At 39.9% G+C, this 25,197-nt stretch overlaps 1 protein-coding gene across 1 annotated transcript in view; it reads left to right on the top strand.

Annotated features, from left to right (window-relative positions):
• STK32B (serine/threonine kinase 32B) overlaps window positions 1–25,197 on the top strand; it is a 274,895-nt gene that overhangs the window by 22,220 nt on the left and 227,478 nt on the right. Inside the window, exon 2 of the mRNA XM_075194650.1 lies at window positions 22,801–22,856. Coding sequence (XP_075050751.1) covers window positions 22,801–22,856 — 56 coding nt within the window. The remainder of the gene's footprint in view (window positions 1–22,800; window positions 22,857–25,197) is intronic.

The following is a 25,197-nucleotide window of genomic DNA, read 5'->3' as shown; positions in this document are numbered from 1 at the left end:
TGGTACATGGAAAGTTACAGAAGATGCATGTTGGGCACACTAGTTTTCAATAGGCATTCGTGTACGTATAACAGGACCACTACTAGCAAAACATGGGCATGGTCTGTGTATTTTCTTGTCACTGCATGTGATGTATGGAATGGTAGGTAATGTTTTTAAACAAATCACCACATTCATCAGTAGCTTTTCCCATAATCCTTACATCAAGAGCTGATGTTTTCTTTGAGATTGACAAATGTTGTTTAGATTTTGAGCGCACTTTTACCTTGCAACGTAGATACTGTTCCTTAATATCATTCAAATTAATACAAATAGTTAATTAAAGAATTGTTTTTGTTTTATTTGGGTTGTGCTATCAAACATAGCGCCCTGTCTTTGGGCTGTCTACTAGTACAGATGTGATACTGCCCCTCACACAATTGCCTTCACAGTCAAACACTTGGATTTTAAAATCAAGAAATATTTTTTTAGGGGCATGTGCTGCTCAAAGTCAAACACAGGAAAGCTATACTCTGTTTAACTGGCTTCACTAAGAAGCATCCCGGTGTCATTCTGTTAAAAAATCTCAGGAATGTCATAATGTGTGCATTACGACTGGGTGAAATCCAACATTGTTTTTCTTAAAAACTGAGAGGTCGAAGCAAGAGGGTTTGCGGTCAACCACTAGACATTTATTTGGTCGAAATTCAGAAGGTCGATAACTCAGGTGTCAACAGTATTATTATGGATGACAATTCACATGATTGACAGTATTATTAGGAAGACAGTTCAAATTTAGACAGTATTAAAACTAGACAGTTTAGTGTTGGGGTTAATGTTAGGGTCAGGGTTAGGGTTAGGTTTAGGGATAGGGTTAGGATTTTTTTTTATCAACCGAAAAATACTGTCTATATTTGGAATTGTTGACCTAATAATACTGTTTACATTCGAATTGTCAACCTAATAATACTGTCCATTCTAATTTTCGACCTAATAATGCTGTCTACATTTCAATTATTGATCTAATAATATTGTTAATGTCATTGCTGTCAACTTTGTAACCCTGTCTATATCATGGTGTCTACCTTATAAATGTCTATCATTTAACTGTCGACCATATGTATCACATCCATTTCAGTTATGGGGTGGCAGTTGTGAAGAGTCTATTAGAAAATAAACTGTAAATGACTGTAAATGAATATTAATGCTATAAATAGTAATGAAGGGACAAAAACAGCTAAACATCACATCATTTTACCTATTTTTCACAAATTTTAATTAAATTCACATCCAAACCCAAAACATATGAGGATTTTTGTCCAAAATCAAAACAAGAAGATGGTTTTAGAATCAAAACCAAAACCAAAACATGGGGGTCTGTGTATATCTATACTAGCAACTATATTATCCTATAACATGAACCCTTTTATACAGTCATGTCTGTTAGGAACTCCAGCAGCCAATACCACAAAACCCGGAGTCTCTCCGAAAGTCTGGTGTACACTGTTGCCCCTAGTGGTGGGGACAGACTTGGCTGCAGACAAACGGAGGGTCGTGAGATGGGTACCGGCTGCGGAGAACCCAGGAGTGAGGAGTAATGGCAGACAGCGAATCCAGAGTACTAGCCGAGGTCAGGGGTCACTTGCAGAGAAGAATAGTCAGAAACACGCAAAAGGGTCAGGGTCACGAGCAGGTCAGCAGAATCCGAGGTACAGGCCAAAAGATCAGGGACACAGGCAAGAAGGCGAAATCCAGAAATCAGGCAAATGGTCACAACAGCAATCCGACAGAAACAGAGAGCAGGTCAGCACAAGTGCACTACACAGATGCTATAACCGGCAGGGAGGCTGAGCCTTCCCTGCCTTAAATACTTCATGTGGCCAATTAGAGCCTAGCTCTGACACAATCACCGCCCAGCCGCTGCTCATCATAATTGCTATTTAGCCCGCAGGCTAGCAAGGGGGGCTTTGCGCACGCGCCCGGCTTCTTCTCATTGCCAGGATGCAACGCTGAGCTGAAGCGTCCGACCGTTGCCTCAGGATGCCCCGGGATGCAGGAGAGACCAGGAAATGAGTCGCGGCGGCTGTAAGTACCGCCGCGGCTCGTGACAATGTCTTAATATTTACACAAAACAAATACAAAGGAAACAAAATTAAGAGGGTAAGAGTCCAATTAAAAGAGTAAATGATTAATAATAAATAATCTCTTTAACAAATGGTTACCATGTGAACTATGCATTGTTTTTATGTCCTGTACAATCAGAAAATCTCAATGTTGGTAAGTTCCCTTTAAGAGAATAAAATGTTGTAAACTAAACCAAAACTCCACAAAAAACATCAACTCTGATTCCCCTGTCTTCTGTATATAACCTTCCAGATTTTTTTTGTAAAAAGGAGCCTAGTCATACTTCTAAATACACCTCTTCTGTTTTTTATATATAATCCGTTCTCTGGATGAAAACTATAGTAATTTCATATCCTGCTGCTTTTGCTGGCTTGCAGCGGGATTTACATTTTGAGTGTACCTGACAGTACCACCACTGATCTGAAGCACATGCCCAGCTGATTTGTCAAACTGTTTGCTTAGCTCAACTAAAGGTTTGCCTCCAGCAAGTCCTTTGATACTTCCATCTTTTGTTTATGTACAGTCTAAACTTAACTGGCAATGTTACTTCATCTCCCCACGGTCCTACTCTCCCTCTTGATTTTATTTCCCATCTACCAGGGTGAAAATGAAGGTACCAACCTGCTCTCGTGTACTAAACAATGTATGTTCAGGTAGACCACATGCTAATCAATGTCAGTCCGCCAAGGTCAGTGTGCATAACACACTGCACGCCCTGCAAGAAATGTATTGTACTAAATTATGTGTGGATTGATGATTGTAAATGGCAGGTTAAAAAAAATGAAATTAGAGAAAGGGAAGATGGATTTCTACTGGTTTTAACACATTGTTGAAAAAAAAGTAGTTGCAATGTGTTAGTCCAGGTGTTATAATGTGCAAAGTTGAAACCATAATATTAGGTGTAAGTTTTGGGGGAATGGACATCGGTCAAGAACATCTTTGGAAAAATTAACCTGGGCTAAGCAGGACTTACCTGTAATATTTCTATGAATATTTCTCTGTGTTCACCACCATAAACACAAGTGACCACGTAGACCACTTGAAGCCCCTTTACCTTAAATCGAGTTGCACTTAATTAGTTGTGCAGTCATGGCCAAAAGTTTTGAGAATTACACAAATATTATTTTTCACAAGGTCTGCAGCCTTAGTTTTTATGATGGTAATTTGCATATATTCCAGAATGTCATGAAGAGTGATCAGATTAATTGCAATTAATTTCCCTCTTTGCCATGACAATGAACTTTATCCCAAAAACAACATTTCCACTGCATATCAGCCATACCACAAAAACACCAGCTAATATCAGGTCAGTGATTCTCTCGTTAACACAGATGAGAGTGTTGACAAGGACAAGGCTGGAGATCAGTATGTGATGCAGATTGAGTTAGAATAACAGACTGGAAGCTTTAAAAGGAGGGTGGTGCTTGAAATCATTGCTCTTCCTCTGTTAACCATGGTTTTCTGCAAGGAAACACGTGCAGTCATCATTGTTTTGCACAAAACGGCCTTCACAGCCTTCACAGTGAACGGCCTTCACTGCTAGTAAGATTGCACCTAAATCAACTATTTATCGGATCATCAAGAACTTCAAGGAGAGAGGTTCAATAGTTGTGAAGAAGGCTTCAGGGTGCCCAAAAATGTCCAGCAAGCGCCAGGATGTCTCCTAAAGTTGATTCAGCTGCGGGATCGTGGCACCACCAGTGCAGAGCTTGCTCAGGAATGGCAGCAGGCAGGTGTGCATGCATCTGCATGCACAGTGAGGTGAAGAGGATGGCCTGGTGTCAAGAAGGCCAGCAAAGAAGCCACTTCTTTTCAGAAAAAACATCAGGGACAGACTGATATTCTGCAAAAGATACAGGAATTGGACTGCTCAAGACAGGGGTAAAGTCATTTTCTCTGATGAATTCCCTTTCAGATTGTTTAGGGCATCTGGATAAACATTTGTTCAGAGAAGGAAAGGTGAGCGCTACCATCAGTCCTGTGTCATGCCAACATTAAAACATCCTGAGACCATTCATGTGTGGGGTTGCTTCTCAGCCAAGGGAGTAGGCTCACTCAATTTTGCCTAAGAACACAGCCATGACTAAAGAATGGTATCAAAACATCCTCCAAGGACAACTTCTCCCAACCATCCAAGAACAGTTTGGTGATGAACAATGCATTTTCCAGCATGATGGAGCACCTTGCCATAAGGCAAAAGTGATACCTAAGTGGCTTGGGGATCAATACATCGAGATTTTGAGTCCATGGCCAGGAGACTCCCCAGACCTTAATTCCATTGAGAACTTGGGGTCACTCCTCAAGAGGCGGGTGGACAAACAAAAACCCACAAATTCTGACAAACTCCAAGCATTGATTAGGCAAAAATGGGCGGCCATCAGTCAGTATGTGGCCCAGAAGTTGACTGACAGCATGCCAGGGCGAATTGCAGAGGTCTTCAAAAAGAAGAGTCAACACTGCAAATATTGACTCTTTGGAAAAACTTAATGTAATTATCAATAAAAGCCTTTGACACTTATGAAATGCTTGTAATTTTACTTCAGTATACCATAGCAACATCTGACAAAAAGGTCTAAAATCACTGAAGCAGCAAACTTTGTTACTTGTGACATTCTCAAAACTTTTTGCCATGACTGTACTTTGGACGTGAGAACAAGTCAGAGGTGCTTATGTTTCAAGCAACTCTCATGAGAAGTTAACATGAAGGAATAAGAGGATGGGTACCATGGAGAGAGACAGAGACATGATGGTCAGGGTCAAATCCAAAAGATGAGAGCCAGAGATGGTTGGTTTGTTTGACTTTCACTTCTAAATGCATGTACATATACCAGGGGAGCAAAGAGTGGGGACTGTACAAAGTACAGGGGCGGGTTGGCCTGGGGGGCAGCGGCTCTCCGGGCCGCTCAGTCTTACCGATATTGGGGCCGTGGGGTAGGCCGGCCGCCCCCCGTATGCAATATAGCCTGTTTTCACCAGCGGTCGCATCGCGTGTCATGTGGCCGTCTGTGCGCCCCTGGGCTGACATCTCCCAGCCCGCGCCTGACAAAGTACCCACGACTCCCTTTGGACAATGACGGTTGGGGGAGGAAAGGGCATCAGTCCCATCTAAGCCGTATTATTGGCAGGGGAAAGTGGCCATGTGAAGCCACGCTGTTCAATTTTTGGACTTGTGTGATTAACCAGAGGGGCACTCGTGACCCATCACTGTATTTACATACTATGAACTTTCAACGTCTCACTGCCTTACAATTTCTTTGCATTTATTGTTCTTGTGCATTTGTTTAAGATATGTTATTGTATGTTGTATGCCATGTGTATTTATGTTAATAAGACCATAGTTACATAAGCCAGACAGGGTATTCTTAAATGTGAGGATGAGGATGTCTGGGTTAAAGAATTCATGTACGTATGTATAATGCTATCAAATCTGTTTAGTCAGCCAGGTCATTGTTATACTAATATGCCTGGATTAGACTTCTAGGCACCTTCTCCACAGGGAGACAACAGTCCCCAATAACCATTTGGAAGGACCCTCATGATTATGACTTATCACTGGCCTAGCTATCATAACCTGACTACCATCCCTAGTCCGCCCATCATTGGTTCCACTACCGTGGTAATATTTAAAGGGATAGAATCTGGGTTTTGGCTGTATTGAGGGTGTTCATGGATTGGTGACTAGGAACTGCGCTTCTGTCACGTGTATTTTGTACCTGGAATAATGCATTTGTCTGGTTATTGTATATTCACATGTATGTATTGCAATCTAAGGAATACATTGCATTTTGGTTGAAACAAAATGCCTAGGTGATTTCCAAGAACTCACTAAGACATGCACAGCACAAGCTTAGACCAAGGCTGCTCTCAGCCTACCAGGCCCCAAGAAGTGTCCGCTATAGGGCCAGATGTAGCTCTCCGTGGCCCTGAGCATATGTATGGGGATAACACTCTCAGAGGGGCAGTCTGCTATGCAATGTAAAGACTTTGACATTAACTTTATACATTGTATTATTCAGTAAAGCTGCATTACTATGAAGGAGCAGCACAAAATCCCCATTGGTGATGCTCCAGACCCCGATGTCTGCCATATGGTTTTCCAGGGGTGAAGAGGTTTGCACCAACTGATGGAAACAGTTGGGCAGAGTGAGGCTGATCCTTGCTAAGTACAGAGTAAACTCACTAGTGCCCCTAGATGTGGAGCAGTGCAAAAGTCTAGATTTCATTTAGTGGAGTAAGATTATTGAAATCATATAAGGGAGTGGTTAGGATGCATTTTTATGTACATTCTGGCAGAAGGGCATACAGCCATTTCCATCTTGTAGGCAAGCTGGCAGAGATCGGGTCTCATGTCAAACTTTTTATTGGGATGCATACTGCACCCAGGGCCAGATTAACCATAGGGCTAACTGGGCTACAGCCCAGGGGCCTCTGGCATCCAGGGGGCCCTTGAAAGTGCTCAACAGCATTATTGAGCGGGCGGGGGCGCCCCCGGCCCGATCAATGCTGCTGAGCACTTTAACTGCGGTCCTTCCCTGGCGCGCTGTAGTCTCCTTATTGAGGAGATCTCGTGAGTCTCACTCTCACGAGATCTCCTCAGTAAAGAGCGTACAGCGCGCCGGGTAAGGACCGCAATGCCAGGAGAAGGAGGTAAGTGCCTTGGAGACGGCTCGGATCATGGGGGGGGGCCCTCACATGGGAATGGAGGCCCCCTTAGCCCAGGGGCCTCCATTCCCTTAATCCGGCCCTGACTGCACCTACCAGCTGCATTTGGGTGGAGTGGTAAATTTCTATTCTTTTCCCTCCCCCCCCCCCCCCCCCCAAAAAAAAAAAGAGTTTCAAACACACAATAGTGACACATGAAATAAAGGCTGTCATTATGTTCCTTCACTCTCATGATCAATTTAAGTTGTAAATTAAGCTACACTGAGCAGTTTTTTAGTATCATAACAGAAGTTTTATTTTATGTAAGGGGTGGTTTTAAAGTGGTAAAATGTTGGACAATGATGTGATATTTACAGTTTTGCAAAGTGCACCTATTCACATTTTCAAGCCTCTATGCAAATCCAAGTGCACTTCTAGTGTGTGTAGTCATCACCTAAGAGCGGACATAAGCACCATGTAACGCGTTGGGTTGAGACACTCTTGTGCATACCAAACTTGTGTAGAGATGCTTATACGGTGTACTAAGTAAATACTTTCATGGTTAAGGCAATACTGTTTCTTCTAATGGCTTCTTTTTTTAGAGCACAATGCATTTTTTATTTTACTTTTACTATTATTATATTATTATTTATATTATATAAATTATTATTATTTAAAAACCAAAGAAGAAATACATTTGTCCTAAAGAATAAACAATATGACCATATGAGCCATTATACTCATAAAAAGCTCCAAAATATAGCAAGGAGAAGTTTGGTTGTTTTCTAATTTCAGTGCTCCTAGGGACAGACATTCAGGTGTAAAAATACAGTACTTGCATTTTGTGGCTGGATCCCGTAGAAATGATTTATTTTCAAAATGTATTTCAATTACGGTGCAGGCACCAATTTATATCACTGCAAATGTACTAATTTTTTTATATTGGTATGTGTTTTGTATGTCTTTTGTATGGAAATGTATTGATTTCAAAGACAGTATGTCATGTTTGGGTTTTGTAACTTTTCTATAGGAAGTCACAAGTAAGCATATGAGTGGAGGGGATGTGTTTTTGAAGTTGTCTGGAGACAGATAATCTCATGTTAATTAGACCTTTTCTTTGCTGAATGTTCAACACGCCTGTTGAACCTGAAAGCACAAGGAGGGTAACTAGACTGGCTGGTAGACTTCCTATGTGTGTGAAACTCAGAATGCAAGTATCACAGATTAATGTGAATTTTGAAAGTTAAATTGCGTTAAAAGCAAGATTAAAGAAATTGTTATATCCTGATTTTAAACATTCAATATAAAACCTCAGACACTGTGGTGACGCTAGCAGCAATGTAAAAAGGTGTTAAATCCCTCCAGGATGATTTATGGGCAAGCTGCATGAAGAACCTGGATTGGTTAAAGGGGCAGGAGGCTGGATTACCTCTTGCCAGGGTATATATGTAAATCTGTATAAAAAAAACAGACTATTTGACCATTTAATATATTATTATACCATCTGTAACTTCTGGAAAGATCGCTAGTACCACAGACTGGCATGTAACTGTCCTTATTAGGACTACATGAGCTAATAAAACATCACTGCTTTAAGAACCTGCTTTAATGACTACTTACCTGTGCTGTAATTCCTGTGGCCCACAGATTAGACCAATCTAATCCGTTATTCGGCTGTTCTGAGGTTGGAACCCAGCATCTAGTACCAATGCTGTACCCGCTATCTGCAGCTCTGGTCAGTGTGGTAGGCCAGGGGGAACCATCCACAGCAACCCTGATCTGAAGAGAAGAGGTCAGGGGCAGAGCCGGATTTAGACCTCATGGGGCCCTAGGCAAGATACTGGTTTGGGCCCCCCCCCTGAAAAAATCCATAGCACTATAGTTTTTTAGCATAACATATACCCCTATTCAGGGGCTGGCTGGCAGACTTTAGCCCGGGGGGGCAAGCATATAGCACTGGCCCATAAGTAGCGGCCCATTTTTAAATGGTGGTCTCACCGCCGGCCCTGGGAGGGCACTCTGGGGACCGCTGGGCCCTAGGCAATTGCCTAGGTTGCCTAGTGGTAAATCCGGCCCTGGTCAGGGGTACCTGCCAGGTGCCCAGCAACGGGGTACCCTAACAGTGAGAGCTACCCAGAAGGACGTGCTACTAGGTGCCAGTGAAGGAACCTAGTGGTGGAAACAGAAAAACCCCTCCTACTGTGGTTAGAGGGAGCATTTGGGATAAAGTAAAGGGGACGGTAGCAAGGGAAGCCCAATCGGTCCACAGCAAAACAAGGACAGGGTGGCATAGGAGGTCCATCCTGTCACAGATTTCTTTCTTATTTACATTCAACATACAAATGTATAAACTCAGGTACTTCTACTTGTATTGGCAAAGAGCATCCTGCACTGTTTGGTGCAAGAATTTGATATGTGATTGACACCATTTCTTGACTTTTCTGCTTATCATTACTGGCTATATATTGTTTTTAGTAAATATATAACTATAGATATATCAGGAAGTCAGAGTAAATGTGCACATTCAAGCTCCCCTCAGTATGGCTCCATATTTATTTATTCAAATAACAATCAGATTTGGCAACTATGGAGCATACAACCAATGTATATACGGTGTATGTCGATAAACTATATGGTAAAGAAAACAATTAGTATAGGGTGTTTTGTATGATTTTACTGGTGAGATTGACAATATTTTAGTTTATGTCCTTGTAACAAATATTGCTTAATTTTAAAACACATGTAAATTTATGTCATCATCTACAATATTTATAGACAATTTTTGCTAGATAATAAAGTAATAATACAAGGCTTACAATAATTAGAAGAACTCATTAACACCAGGGGGTACATTTTTTAAGCTGCGGGTTTGAAAAAGTGGAGATGTTGCCTATAGCAACCAATCAGATTCTAGTTATTTATTTAGTACATTCTACAGAATGATAGCTAGAATCTGATTGCTTTTTATAGGCAACATTCCACTTTTTCAAACCCGCACCTTAAATATATTTACCCACCAGTGTCATCTCTGAGATGAATGAATCTTGTGATTTGATCTTCTGAATATTGGTCCACTCCATAATTTGACTCTCTATATTGTCTGTAGATGATGTGTCCATTTTAATGAACACAGTTTAATTTGATTTAATTCTCTGACCATGTGACAAAACTCCTTACTGTAAATACATTTTTGTTTTGGGATCTACAATTATCATGGGGACTCAATGTATGACAATGTGTGACAAGGTGGGTGGTTGGAGTGGATCACAATGTGTGGCCAGGAGGGCACAATGCCTGACAAGGGAAGGGTTCTTGCTCTTTGCATTGAATGGAAGTCACTAGGATGCTCTCTGTAATGAATGACAGTCACTGGGATGCTCTCTGTAATGAATGGCAGTCACTAGGATGCTCTCTGTAATGAATGACAGTCACTGGGATGCTCTCTGTAATGAATGGCAGTCACTAGGATGCTCTCTGTAATGAATGACAGTCACTGGGATGCTCTCTGTAATGAATGACAGTCACTGGGATGCTCTCTGTAATGAATGGCAGTCACTAGGATGCTCTCTGTAATGAATGACAGTCACTAGGATGCTCTCTGTAATGAATGGCAGTCACTGGGATGCTCTCTGTAATGAATGGCAGTCACTAGGATGCTCTCTGTAATGAATGACAGTCACTAGGATGCTCTCTGTAATGAATGACAGTCACTAGGATGCTCTCTGTAATGAATGACAGTCACTAGGATGCTCTCTGTAATGAATGGCAGTCACTAGGATGCTCTCTGTAATGAATGACAGTCACTGGGATGCTCTCTGTAATGAATGACAGTCCCTAGGATGCTCTCTGTAATGAATGGCAGTCACTAGGATGCTCTCTGTAATGAATGACAGTCACTGGGATGCTCTCTGTAATGAATGGCAGTCACTAGGATGCTCTCTGTAATGAATGACAGTCACTGGGATGCTCTCTGTAATGAATGACAGTCACTGGGATGCTCTCTGTAATGAATGACAGTCCCTAGGATGCTCTCTATAATGAATGGCAGTCACTAGGATGCTCTCTGTAATGAATGACAGTCACTGGGATGCTCTCTGTAATGAATGACAGTCACTGGGATGCTCTCTGTAATGAATGACAGTCCCTAGGATGCTCTCTGTAATGAATGACAGTCACTGGGATGCTCTCTGTAATGAATGACAGTCACTAGGATGCTCTCTGTAATGAATGGCAGTCACTAGGATGCTCACTGTAATGAATGACAGTCACTAGGATGCTCTCTGTAATGAATGGCAGTCACTAGGATGCTCTCTGTAATGAATAGCAGTCACTAGGATGCTCTCTGTAATGAATGGCAGTCACTAGGATGCTCTCTGTAATGAATGACAGTCACTAGGATGCTCTCTGCAATGAATGGCAGTCACTAGGATGCTCTCTGTAATGAATGGCAGTCAATAGGATGCTCTCTGTAAGGAATGGCAGTCACTAGGATGCTCTCTGCAATGAATAGAAGTCAATAGGATGCTCTCTGTAATGAATGACAGTCACTGGGATGCTCTCTGTAATGAATGGCAGTCACTGGGATGCTCTCTGTAATGAATGACAGTCACTGGGATGCTCTCTGTAATGAATGGCAGTCACTGGGATGCTCTCTGTAATGAATGACAGTCACTAGGATGCTCTCTGTAATGAATGACAGTCCCTAGGATGCTCTCTGTAATGAATGGCAGTCACTAGGATGCTCTCTCTAATGAATGGCAGTCACTGGGATGCTCTCTGTAATGAATGGAAGTCAATAGAATGCTCTCTGTAATGAATGGCAGTCCCTAGGATGCTCTCTCTAATGAATGACAGTCACTGCGATGCTCTCTGTAATGAATGGAAGTCAATAGGATGCTCTCTGTAATGAATGGTAGTCACTAGGATGCTCTCTCTAATGAATGGCAGTCACTAGGATGCTCTCTCTAGTGAATGACAGTCAATGGGATGCTCTCTGTAATGAATGGCAGTCAATAGGATGCTCTCTCTAATGAATGGAAGTCAATAGGATGCTCTCTGTAATGAATGACAGTCACTAGGATGCTCTCTGTAATGAATGGCAGTCACTAGGATGCTCTATGTAATGAATGACAGTCACTAGGATGCTCTCTGCAATGAATGGCAGTCACTGGGATGCTCTCTGTAATGAATGGCAGTCACTCAGATGCTCTCTATAATGAATGACAGTCACTGGGATGCTCTCTGTAATGAATGACAGTCACTAGGATGCTCTCTCTAATGAATGACAGTCACTAGGATGCTCTCTCTAATGAATGACATTCAATAGAATGCTCTCTGTAATGAATGACAGTCACTAGGATGCTCTCTGTAATGAATGACAGTCAATAGGATGCTCTCTGTAATGAATGACAGTCACTGGGATGCTCTCTGTAATGAATGACAGTCACTGAGATGCTCTCTGTAATGAATGACAGTCACTGGGATGCTCTCTCTAATGAATGACAGTCACTAGGATGCTCTCTCTAATGAATGACATTCAATAGGATGCTCTCTGTAATGAATAACAGTCACTAGGATGCTCTCTGTAATAAATGACAGTCAATAGGATGCTCTCTGTAATGAATGACAGTCACTAGGATGCTCTCTGTAATGAAAGACAGTCACTAGGATGCTCTCTGTAATGAATGACAGTCACTAGGATGCTCTCTGTAATGAATGACAGTCACTAGGATGCTCTCTGTAATGAATGACAGTCACTAGGATGCTCTCTGTAATGAATGACAGTCACTAGGATGCTCTCTGTAATGAATGACAGTCACTAGGATGCTCTCTGTAATGAATGACAGTCACTAGGATGCTTTCTCTAATGAATAACAGTCACTAGGATGATCTCTCTCTAATGAATAACAGTCACTGGGATGCTCTCTGTAATGAATGACAGTCACTGGGATGCACTCTGTAATGAATGACAGTCACTGGGATGCTTTCTCTAATGAATAACAGTCACTAGGATGATCTCTCTAATGAATAACAGTCCCTAGGATGCTCTCTGTAATGAATGACAGTCACTGGGATGCACTCTGTAATGAATGACAGTCACTAGGATGCTTTCTCTAATGAATAACAGTCACTAGGATGATCTCTCTAATGAATAACAGTCACTGGGATGCTCTCTGTAATGAATAACAGTCACTGGGATGCTCTCTGTAATGAATAACAGTCACTGGGATGCTCTCTGTAATGAATGACAGTCACTAGGATGCTCTCTGTAATGAATGGCAGTCACTAGGATGCTTTATGTAATGAATGGCAGTCACTGGGATGCTCTCTGTTTTGAATACTAGCCCTATGGGGCTTGTTAGAGTCATATTTGATTATAGCTCTTTGATATAACATTTTTTTATATACTTTATTGGCTATATAAAACCACACCCTTATTAGAAAAACAAAGACCACACAGTTTTTGTAAGACCCATTTTTCCGTTGATGGCGCCTTGTAGAGAAGCCTGGGCTTCTTGCTTGTGTTTGCCCACTTGGATAACAGTTACCAGCCCTCCTCTGTTCCTGTACTTGTTTTTTGTGAAAAATATGAATTTCAGTAGCGTGCATGTGCACAAATAATATGTACGCTTGTGATCATATGCAGAGTCAGCTGCTTCTTACCCTTACGACTAGAGAGGGGGGAGGGAAACGATGGACAAGCATAGGACGAATGCAGAAAGGCTCATTCACATGATTGCAGCACATTCAGAGGTGTAAACAGCAGCAGATACGCCTGGGGGATAATATTGCAAGTACCTCGGCCTAGGCCGTCCATGCAGGTGCCGACTGTTAAACAGTGCAGACCAATATCAAATTATTGGTCTTATCAATCACGTGCCCCAATCCAAACACCCCTCCCCCCACCACTGTTTCGGATAAAGAACCCCATAAGCCCCCATGATTGTCCACCACAACCCGGCCCCCAAAGGAGCATCAGGCCCCATCCTCCTTACAGGGTTATTGCTCATCAGGACATCGTCCTGTAGATGTGGGATGGACTTCAGATGTCTGTAATGGACTGTGAGCATTTAAATGATGGGGTTTAGTGGTCTTTTAAAAAATAAGTGATCTTTGACATAATGCTCTTGTACACTTTGTGCTGCATTCCTTGCTCTTTCTCTCTCTCTCTCTCTCTCTCTCTCTCTCTCTCTATATATATATATATATATATATAACACAAAATAGATACAGAAGGCGCTAAGACACTGCACCAGTATAGTAGTATTAAAGTCCAATGTCTTGAAATGATTCCTTCTTATATAACACTTCCCCTGTGCGGGCGGCTGCCAATCCTCTGTAGCAAGCGGTGTAGCAGGAATAAATCTAAAAGTAAATGAGAGGAGGCGCACAATAGTGTAGTATGGCAAGTTAATGGAGCCAAGTGAAAAATCCAAAAAAGGAACCAAACCACCCGAAATGAGTGAGCCAGAGCTTCCCACCATGTGGGTATCAACAGTGTCTAAAATAGATATGTATAGCTCATAGGATAGAAAATCACACACAGCCAGATGACGTTCAAAAAAGGTATAAACAGGTCACACCAATGAAGATGTATGCGTACCAGAAGCCAATAGTTTAATGGCTTATCTGCAGGATATCCCGTAGACTGTAAGGATGTATTCAATCTTCAGCCACCTTAGGTTATCCCATAGGTTACCTCAATACACAGAAGTACACAGATGTAGTATCCAAAAAATTCAGATATATCTGTGTTTGCTCCTGATGAAGTCTGTTGTACAGACGAAACGCGTTGAGTTACTGCTATTATTACCATCGCTGATCAGATAGGCTTGTCATCTGCTTCTGGATGTGTAAGTTACTACTGTTTTTATTAAACTTGAATTTTTTGGATACTACATCTGTGTACTTCTGTGTATTGAGGTAACCTATGGGATAACCTAAGGTGGCTGAAGATTGAATACATCCTTACAGTCTACGGGATATCCTGCAGATAAGCCATTAAACTATTGGCTTCTGGTACGCATACATCTTCATTGGTGTGACCTGTTTATACCTTTTTTGAACGTCATCTGGCTGTGTGTGATTTTCTATCCTATGAGCTATACATATCTATTTTAGACACTGTTGATACCCACATGGTGGGAAGCTCTGGCTCACTCATTTCGGGTGGTTTGGTTCCTTTTTTGGATTTTTCACTTGGCTCCATTAACTTGCCATACTACACTATTGTGCGCCTCCTCTCATTTACTTTTAGATATATATATATATATCTATAATATAAAAGCCTAGTGACGTGTGTCTGTGTGTGAAAAAAAAAAAGCTGCAGCGCCACCTGCTGGGCGGAGTTATACACTGACCTACTAAATTCTTAGTGTGTGTGTGGGGAAAAAAACTCAGAAAGGGCTGAAATTTGGTATACTAAAATGTTTTTCATTTGTTAATTTAATTTGTTAATTGTTAAAAGTGTTTATAAAGATTTAAAAAAAATATATATATATTTCTTGAAGGAGAAGTGACAGTTGGGAGTGGTTGGTGGTTGCCGGGGGTGACAGTTGGGAGTGGTTGGTGGTTGCCGGGGGTGACAGTTGAGAGTGGTTGATTGTTGCCGGGGGTGACAGTTGGGAGTGGTTGGTGGTTGCCGGGGGTGACAGTGGGGAGTGGTTGGTGGTTGCCAGGGGTGACAGAGCGAGAGGAGTGTGATACTCAGGACCACTGAGAGAGATCCCTGTGTCTGGATAGACATCTGGATAGATGTGGCGATAAAGATGAAGGATGAGGTGATGGAGAAAAATTATGAGGTGGTGACATGTGGACAAAACCACGTTAAAAAAGGGCGCTTGCGTCGGGAAGTAACACTCTTCCCCTGAGGAGGCCTGGGCTAGGCCCAAATGCATGACAAGAACCTTTTTAACACCTTAAGTAGCTTGATTTGACTAGAATGCATGAGTATCATGCACGGGTTAACTTGTATATATATATATATATATATATATATATATATATATATTATATATAAATGTTTGGAATAGAGCTAATCGTGGCTAAACTTACAGTTTTCAATCGCACACAATGTGAATACATATTTTCATATGATAAAGGCATTAGTAAAGAACCATTTGAATGGTTAGGCATACCCCCAAGACATATTGACCTTGAATAGCTCATTTATTACTTTTTATGCTTTACTCTAAATCTAAAACTGTTTCTTCTGTAGTTTGCTAAACTGGGAATTAATGCATAATAACATTTAGTAAAAAATTTTAATAATAAAGTTTATCGGCTAAGGTTAATGCACAAGGGGGAAAACCTATTTAAGAATATGCTGCTTTGCTAAAAAATATGATAAGCCTTGTGGGGATAGAGCCTTATCTTCAAATAAAATATTACTGGTTATTTAAACTAGGAACTTTTAATGTCAGAATATAGATCTACTTTTAACTTTTCAATATATTTTTTTTATGTCTCAACAAATAATCAAGTATAAGCTTAAAAAAACACAAACTCTGAAATACAGTTTGCTTTATTAAAAAGAGGAAAAATAACACACTTATATATGCAGAAGTCTTGGCAGCGTATCAGAATTTAATATATTGAGTGACATCTATGAAAACAGATCTTGGGCCTGATTCATCAAGGCATGCATACTGAACACAGCGTGCATTTATTTTAATACGCATAAAATGCATGGATTTCGGACATATGCATGTCCGAATTCAAGGAGCGAATCTGAAGATATGTGCTTAGTTGAACTGGGGTGTAGGTCTGCTCAGGATACGTCCAAAACCTACGTGGAATATAAATTTGCAAAAGAACGCACTAGTAATGTAGCTGGACCACATGGCATCAACCCACATGTGCTAAAGAAACTGCATTCGGTAATTCACAGATCACTATATCTAATTTTTAGAAACTTTCTCATAACCAGTTCAGAGCAACCAGGTGGCAGAATGTAGTTAAGATACCATTTTTTTTAAAAAAAAAAAAAAAAGTAAAAAGGATTAGAACCATGATTTTGTAGACCTATGACTCTGACTTCAGTGAAGGATAAATTACTTGAAGGGATTTATGATTGATGTGACTCTGAAATATTGTATAAAATAATTTGACAGTGGTGTCAGCATGATTTCATGAAGGACCAGTCATGCCTAACAAATATAATTACTTTTTTTGAGTAAGTAGCTTCAAACTGGATCTTGGTAGTACAATTGATGTGATATAATTGGATTCCACATAATAGTCTGGTACATAAAATGATAGTACGAGGTTTAGGGGAAATAAGTATGTAGAATGGTAGAGAACTTGTTGAGGGATAGAAGACAAAGCAGAACATCTGGCTCATAATTCCAATCCCTCCAACCTAATCCATATATCTCCATTTCCCTCCCTCCACTTTTCATGTGTCTTTTGAAAAGTGAGTTCTGTTTGTAACTCCCCCTCTACCTTCATGTTGCTGTCATTTATCGCCCTACCCCCAGGTCCAATTTCCTAATTGTTTGATAACTGTGATGCCTGGATCCCTTATTTCCAATCCTATGATCTGCCTACTCTCATATACATATTAGGTAATCTCTGCTGCCACAAAATTTCACTGACTTCTCCTTGTGTCTCTTTGGAGTGGACTTCATCTCCCACCCAATGTGATGGACACTATCTTCATCTTGTCTGCTTCTTCTCCATCTCAAGTTTCTCCAACTTGGCCATCTAACTCTCCAACCTTCTTCTGTAGTTTGCTAAACTGGAAATTAATACATAATAACATTTAGTAAAAAATTTTAATAATAAAGTTTATCGGCTGAGGTTAATGCACAAGGGGGGAAACCTATTTAAGAATATGTTGCTTTGCTAAAAACTATGATAAGCCTTGTGGGGATAAAGCCTTATCTTCAAATAAAATATTACTGGTTATTTAAACTAGGAACTTTTAATGTCAGAATATAGATCTACTTTTAACTTTTTAATGTTTTAAAGCAGATCTTTTTTCTTTTGCCTAACGTTAGCTTATGCAAACCAATCCCCCCCCACCGCACCCAAAATCAGATGCACACAGCGACATCTAAATTCTCTCAACCCCATCCGTTTCTTATCTTCACTAAACCAATTACTCTTTCCTAAGGCTACCCTATCCTGCCCTGATCAGGCTGCTTCTCTCTACAACAAAACACTCACTTTATCTCTAGACAATGCAGCTCCAGCCAGCACATGTAGTCTCTGATGATCCAAACCTTAGCTGCGGCATACCAATCAAACTCGCTATCTGCAAAAGTGCTCCCACAATGCTGAGCTCCACTGGAGGAAGTCTTGGTCCTTTGCCATGTTCCTCCTCTATGAATTCATCATTTCATCTTACAACACCGCCCTTTCACTTGCCAAGCATATTTCAGTTCTCTAATATCCACCCAGCCTTCTAACTTCTGTCGCCTCTTTTCTCCACTGGCAATTTCCATCCTACTATAAACACATGCTCATCTCACCAATTCAAGTTGGCTGCTTGTGACTGGTTGAGCAGCCGCTGACCTCCAACCCCATTAACAACAATTGGAATAGTCGCAAAACAATTAAACACTATTGTGGAACTGTTCCAGCATGCCTTGACTGACAAAGTAGGCTAGTTCTTCTGGTTTCACAAGTTTCAGCAAAACCTGGCTGCCACTGACTGTGAAGGCCTGTCGGGTCCTGTGTGCTACATGAAAAAACAGTCAGTATTTAACTTATGTGCAAAACAGAATACTAATTTGCACACCTTGCATTGTAACATGGTTTTGTCCAGGAGACTGAAATAAGAAGTTTCTTCAGTTAAGATCCTTAATGCATCAAACCCGACATTCTTAAATACAGCACATAACTGCTTTTAAAGTTATTTATTTTTTAACAGAGTATATTCCCAATCATTTCAATCTGCAATGCATGGGATTTCTGAACCGATTCAAATTTAGTATCTTTTGAAATGAATGGGAAATCTCTCTCATCTCACTGGTTTCCAAGAAATATTGACTGTCTGAGAACAGTAAGTTTATTTTTGGAGATTTCCATGATGTCTTTTTATTTTTGCTGTTTTTTAATCCTTGCTTATTTGAAACCCTGTTGTTTAGTTTACTTATTTATTTATTGGAGGTTTTAAAAATGGAGATTTACATGTCTATAAAGAGATTTGGGGTCTGCTGATCATCGGTCAGTGTGGTTTAGAGTACAGACAGAACTGAAGCAGAAAAGCACTAAAACAAAGGTCTCATGTTTTAGAAAGGCTGACTTTAGTCAATAATCATGGTGAGATGACATTTATATCTCTGACAGTGTGGGAAGAAATAATTACAGAAACTGTTGAACACATCAAATATGCCTAAATGTAACATAGGTTTGTGCCAGTATATATTAGTAAAAGCAAAATGAAGAAAGTGGTGGGAAATACTAGACATGCCGCACTGAGGGCAATTGTCCAGTCCTTCTGGAGCCAAATATGGGACTGCATCTCCTCCACACTATCTGTGACCCCTATGTTATGTCCTAAGATCAGTCTGTTTGGCACTACAATAAAAGAAAATTTAAATAAACCACACTTCAAATATATATATATATATATATATATATATATATATATATATAATATAAAAGCCTAGCGGCGTGTGTTAGTCTGTGTGTAAAAAAAACAAACAAAAAAGCTGCAGCGCCACCTGCTGGGTGGAGTTATACACTGACCTACTAAATTCTTAGCATTATCTAATATATAAAAGTAAAAGCCTAGCGGCGTGTGTTAGTGTGTGTGTGTGTGTGTGTGGAAAAAACTATTTTCTCAGAAAGGGCTCATCCAATTGACCTGAAATTTGGTATACTGACATTATTTGACAAAAAAATTAGAATAGTGAAGTCAGTTAACTTCCATCATCCCCCCTTCCCCCCGTGGGAGGGGTAGTAAAGGCTAAATTTACGAGTTGAGGGCTCAAACTCATTTTCGTGAGGTAATTTTACCTCATGAACACCCATTAAAAAGGGCGCTTGCGTCGGGGAGTAACGCTCTTCCCCTGAGGAGGCCTGGGCTAGGCCCAAATGCATGACAAGAACCTTTTTAAGACCTTAAGTAGCTTGATTTGACTAGAATGCATGAGTATCATGCACGGGTTAACTTGTATATATATATATATATATATATATATATATATATATAAATATATTTATATATATTTAACTTTGCCTCCCTGGCTAAGGTTATTATATCTAGGGGATGGTTGGTGACTGAACCACCTAGTGTACCTCACTGGATCAATCTGGTTACTGAAGTATGGAGGCATAAACAATTCATGTATGAAAGTAGAAAGACCCTACAAAAATACCATAAGATATGGCACCACTGGTATAAATCAAGTTATGTTATCCACCCTCATCAGGATGATATGAGGGATTTGGGGAGTCACCAGGAGGATGGTTGGCTCTCAGCCCTATGCAACTTCAATAAATTTAAACTGGAGTGCAATAAAAATGCAATGATGGTATCATCGGCCTTAAAGTTCACAAGATATCACTGTATAATGTTTATAGCGTCATATGTAGGGATTAAATTGGATGTTAGATATGTTATTTGTATGTTATAACTAAAAAATCTCAATAAAAATACTTTATTTAAAAGCAAAAGGAAGAAAATAACAATATAACTCTCCAAGGAAGGACCAGTATATAACTGTTAAGAAAGCTGTATTTATGAAATGAAATGAGAGTCAGTAAAACAAAAGGCAGACAGTGTTCTCTAAATAAATTAGGGAAAGGAAAAGAACAATGGGATTAATAGTAAAGTTAAAATCTGAAGGGCTAGTCTGTAATTCCTTTTGAAAATATAATTTCAAAGGAGTCACCTTTATTATAGAGGAAATGTGCCCCTTACTGCACTGTTGACACACATATATTTACTACAGAAGAGGTGTTACCTGAACTGTCAAATTTAATGGTCAATGGTTCCAGATGGTATACGTCCAAGAGTATTAAAATAGAAGTGCTTGCGGCTCCATTAACCAAACTTTTTAACCAATCTGCTGACAGATGTATTTCCAAGTGATTGGAGATTGACAAATGTAGTTCCACTACATGAAAGGCCGTAGGGTAGAATATGAAAATTATAGACCCATGAGTCTCACATCAATATTAGGAAAGTTAATGGAACCACTTTAAAAAAAAATATTTTTTACTATTTAAAGTCAAACCAATTAAAAGATTAAAAAAAACAGCATTGATTTGCTGCTGGGAAATCATGTCAAATAAATCAAGTATTTTTTTTTCTTGGAAATTAAAGTGGTAGGTTAGGGCAGAACATTGGATATAGTTATGTTTCAATAATAGCAAGCCATTCGATAAGCTGTCACACAATTCATTAGCTTAGGAACTGAAAATCCTTGGATTTGACTGAAAGATAGTGAAATGCATAAAGGTTTAAGGCAGAGTATTTTAGTCCTCGAAGTAAGCATGAAGTAAGCACAGATGAAGGACTTCTAATTAGAGATGCTCACTGAACCCGATGAACTGGTTTTGGTTTTGGTTTTGGATCTGGATTATCTTCATGTTTTGGTTTTGGTTTTGGATCTGGATTAGATTCGTGTTTTGGTTTTGGTTTTGGCAAAACCGCCCTTGTGTTTTGGTTTTGTATTTTTTAGAAAAAATCCTAAAATATGCTAAAATCACATAATTTTGCTCTTTTTTTTGTTCCTACATTATTATTAACCTCAATAACACTAATTTCAAGTCATTTGCAGTTAATTTTAACCACCTCACAGGTCACAATATTATTTTCATACACTTTTGGACAAATACTGCAGCAATCTGGCTGGTTGGTAATCGACAGAGCAATGACTCAAACACACGGCAGTTCCTAGCACATCTAGGGCACATTGGCACACAGCAGTGGCAGAAAAGAAAAATAGTGCAAGATGGAATTGTCCTTGGGCCCATCCTCCTTCCCACCCACCTTTATGTTGGATCTCAAAAAGGAATTCAAAACTCGCGATCCGAGATCCAACGACATAACGATGACTTTTTGCCTCGTTTTCAAATCCGAAAAAACACGAAAGTACCGAGGGGTTACTAAACTGCGGGTTTGAAAAAAATGGAGATGTTGCCTATAGCAACCAATCAGATTCTAGCTGTCATTTTGCAGAATGCACTAAATAAATGACAGCTAAAATCTGATTGGTTGCTATAGGCATCTCCACTTTCAAACCCGCAGTTTAGTAAATCTAGCCCAAAGATTTATTAACCAGGTTGATACCCCAAAACAGGGTAATTCAAATATGTTGTGATTTAGAGAAAATAGGGTAATGGACTAAAGTGTGTAATCTTAAACATAAAGCATCAAGATGTTAAATAATGCACATGGGATACAAAAATCCAAAAGCAGAATGACTGATGATGTAATGCTAACAAAAAACTGAGGAAAGTGACCTTGAATTTACAGTCTCAGATGACATGAATGTAAGCAAGCAGTTTAGTCAAACAGTAGGAAAAGCCAGAAGAATACTTGGTATTAGTAGCAAGAAGAGGAAGGGTATATTTACACTTCATAGAGCACTGGTAATACCCGAGTACAATGCTGGAGGCCTTATTGCAAGAAGATATTAATAAAATTGAAACAAATCATAGATTACTAATAAATGGTGCATGGGCTGCATAAAAATAAGACTTCAAAGTCTGAACTTGTACAGCATAGAGCCGAAAAAGAACAGAAGTGATATGGTAGAAACACTGAAATATATCAAAAGTGTTAAGAAAGTAAAAGAAGGCAGTATTTTTTTTAAGTAAGATGATTTCTGGAACCAGGAGGCATGACTGATAACTTTTCCTCAGAAAGGGTGACAGAGCCATGGCAATAATAGTCTCCCAAAAGTTGTGGTGAGGACATATTCAGTACAAGACTCCAAGAATGTATGGGACAGACATATGGCTATTGTTAAGACTTAGATCTACAATATAACCCCTTGTCACAAAATGTTTCTATGTTTGAATATTAATTTATTGTAGAAATTGCGAGACATTGTCTTGTACCTGAATGTCTTCTGATCTTTTTAATTTCTTTTTCAGTTAATTTTGACCACTTTCAAATATTGCGGGCTATTGGAAAGGGGAGTTTTGGAAAGGTAAGACCATTTCTTTTTAAGTTAAACTTTTTAAGAGTTTCATGTCCTTTTCATTAACATTTGCAAGCTGAGTATATACAATATCCTGATGTACTTTGCAGTAAATGTAATGCTGTTGACTAATCAATTCAGAAGAGGTAGTTAAGAAATTAGGTGCTGATTTATGGCTGCGTAAAACAGCAACTTGGTAAGCGTGATTGGCTACAGGTAATTACTAAGGTTTCCTTGAACTTGGATCTAGTTTACAAATTTCATACAGGAACATTTAGAAAATCTGGAACACATTAAAAAAAGCTGCTGAAACCTATAGGAACTACAAGTTTTATTTTCTAATTTGTACCTGAAAAATTACATAAATAAAAACGATTATTTTAACTGTGCCCATTTACATAGGTGTTATACATATTTTTCTGGCATAACGAATGAAGAGGTCTACATTTTCTGTTTTAGTCTGACTTGTAAAAATTTACATTGCTTTTGTCAGATTGTAAATTTACATATAGTTGTTAGCAGAAGTGGTGTTTCGCTGCTATATAAACAAGCAGGTTATTAGATGTTAGTAATTATTATGTAGTGTAGTGTTTAACAAAGGCAAATCGAGGGGGGTTCCTAGTGCCTGGAAAACCCCCTTCCAAGCCTGGGGCACTGTATAATTGAGGTCGCTGGACTCTGCCCCAGCTTCACACGGCTCTGCTTGAAAAGGGAGAGCTGCGTGCACCTAACAGTAGTCCACGCAGCATTGCCCATGTATATTATGGTGATAGGAAGATTTGGAGAGCACTGTCTAAAATTATAGCCATGCCCCCATGTATGCTGGTCACGCCCACTGGCGGCGTAGTGTGGAAACCCCCCTCTACAAATCCTGCGTTTGCCCCTGTTTAAAGTACACAACTCACATCCGATAGAGGCAGACATTTTTCTGTAGCTGAACCATTTATTCATGAGCATGTGCTCCCTACTAATTCACCATAAATAAATGTCATGACTGAGGCTCACAGGGAGTATTTATCATGAGGATTGCAGGACTGCCAGCAATACTTATGATAAAGTACTCCCTATGAAGTATGGTTTCATTGTATGGTTTTGTTTAATATTTCCCTTTACAGGTAAATGTCATTTATTTTGCTTATGAAAGCATTCGATTACAATGAACACTGCATTCATTCTTGTCTCATCAACATTGCCATCCCCTTACCATATCGGACAGCTTACCAGAAGAGATATGACCCTAGTAGGGTTGACATCTGGCTAGTATTTCAGACTCAGTGTCAGTTATTCATATGGAAGAAACATAACAGACGTAGGAGAGGCGGAATTTTTCCACAAAAAGTGTCAACCCTAGCCCCAGTCATAGAGAGAACTGTATGAAACATTCATGCATATTTCAAGATAACAATCTGAATGCATTCTGGGCATATGTCTATCCTGGGTGTATTAAAAAGCATCAAAATAAATCATCAATGGAAGCAGCAAAAATAAATAATGTAAATGCTATGCATATGTTTCCTCTGAGCACCAACAGTCCTAGTATGTACAAAAGACAACCTCGGTTAGTACCTATGGACTGAAAGGTTTATGGAGGGAAGGAGCAGCATCTACATACATATTAAATGTATGCAGTTTTCTAACATGCTGGTGCAGGCTTTTGTTTAAGACTGATATCTTGCTTTTATGTGCATATCTTCCAACATTTCACATTGCTAAGGAGAGACGCTTATATGCTGGTGTCACACTAGCATTTGTAAGCAGTGTGTTTCCAGCTAGAAATACATGGGATTCTACAGCTAGAGTACTGACAGACAGCAATACTCCCTGTCACAAGATACCCTATGGAGACATTCAGCTGTCAAAGGGCTGCATGCAGATTTTGTCAGCTGAAGTATGGGTGACAGAGAAACAGTGATTAAAGCTCTGTGTCACTTATGTCTATTTCAGGTGGGTGCTACAGAACCCTGCACATTTTTGGTCGAAAACAATGTCCTGACAGCTAAGGAATTCAAAAGTTCTTTTCATGATTTCTCTAAAAAGAGCTGTATTGGGCACCGACCTTGCAACACAAGCCTCTGTGTGCCCCTTCTTATTGGCTGCAAAATCACAACCGTTGGGTGTGTTATGAACAGCAGGTGACTGCTGTTCTCTTTTTGGCTGCTGCAGTGTTGTTTCCATCCTGAGTGTGATCACCTGAACTCCTCTCACCTGCAGCTCTATCTGATACCTGCCCTGATTGGCTAATACTGGTTTAAATACCTGCCAGCTTCAGTCTGCCTTTGCTGGTTATAGTGTCCACACGCTTGCTTCTCCGTGCTCCTGGTTCTGTGATTTGTCTGACAGTTTACTGATT

Source organism: Mixophyes fleayi, chromosome 1 (assembly GCF_038048845.1).
Source record: "Mixophyes fleayi isolate aMixFle1 chromosome 1, aMixFle1.hap1, whole genome shotgun sequence".
NCBI classification, from domain to species: domain Eukaryota; kingdom Metazoa; phylum Chordata; class Amphibia; order Anura; family Limnodynastidae; genus Mixophyes; species Mixophyes fleayi.
Note: the sequence above shows the minus strand (reverse complement) of the source record. Positions and strands in the feature narration are given on the sequence as shown.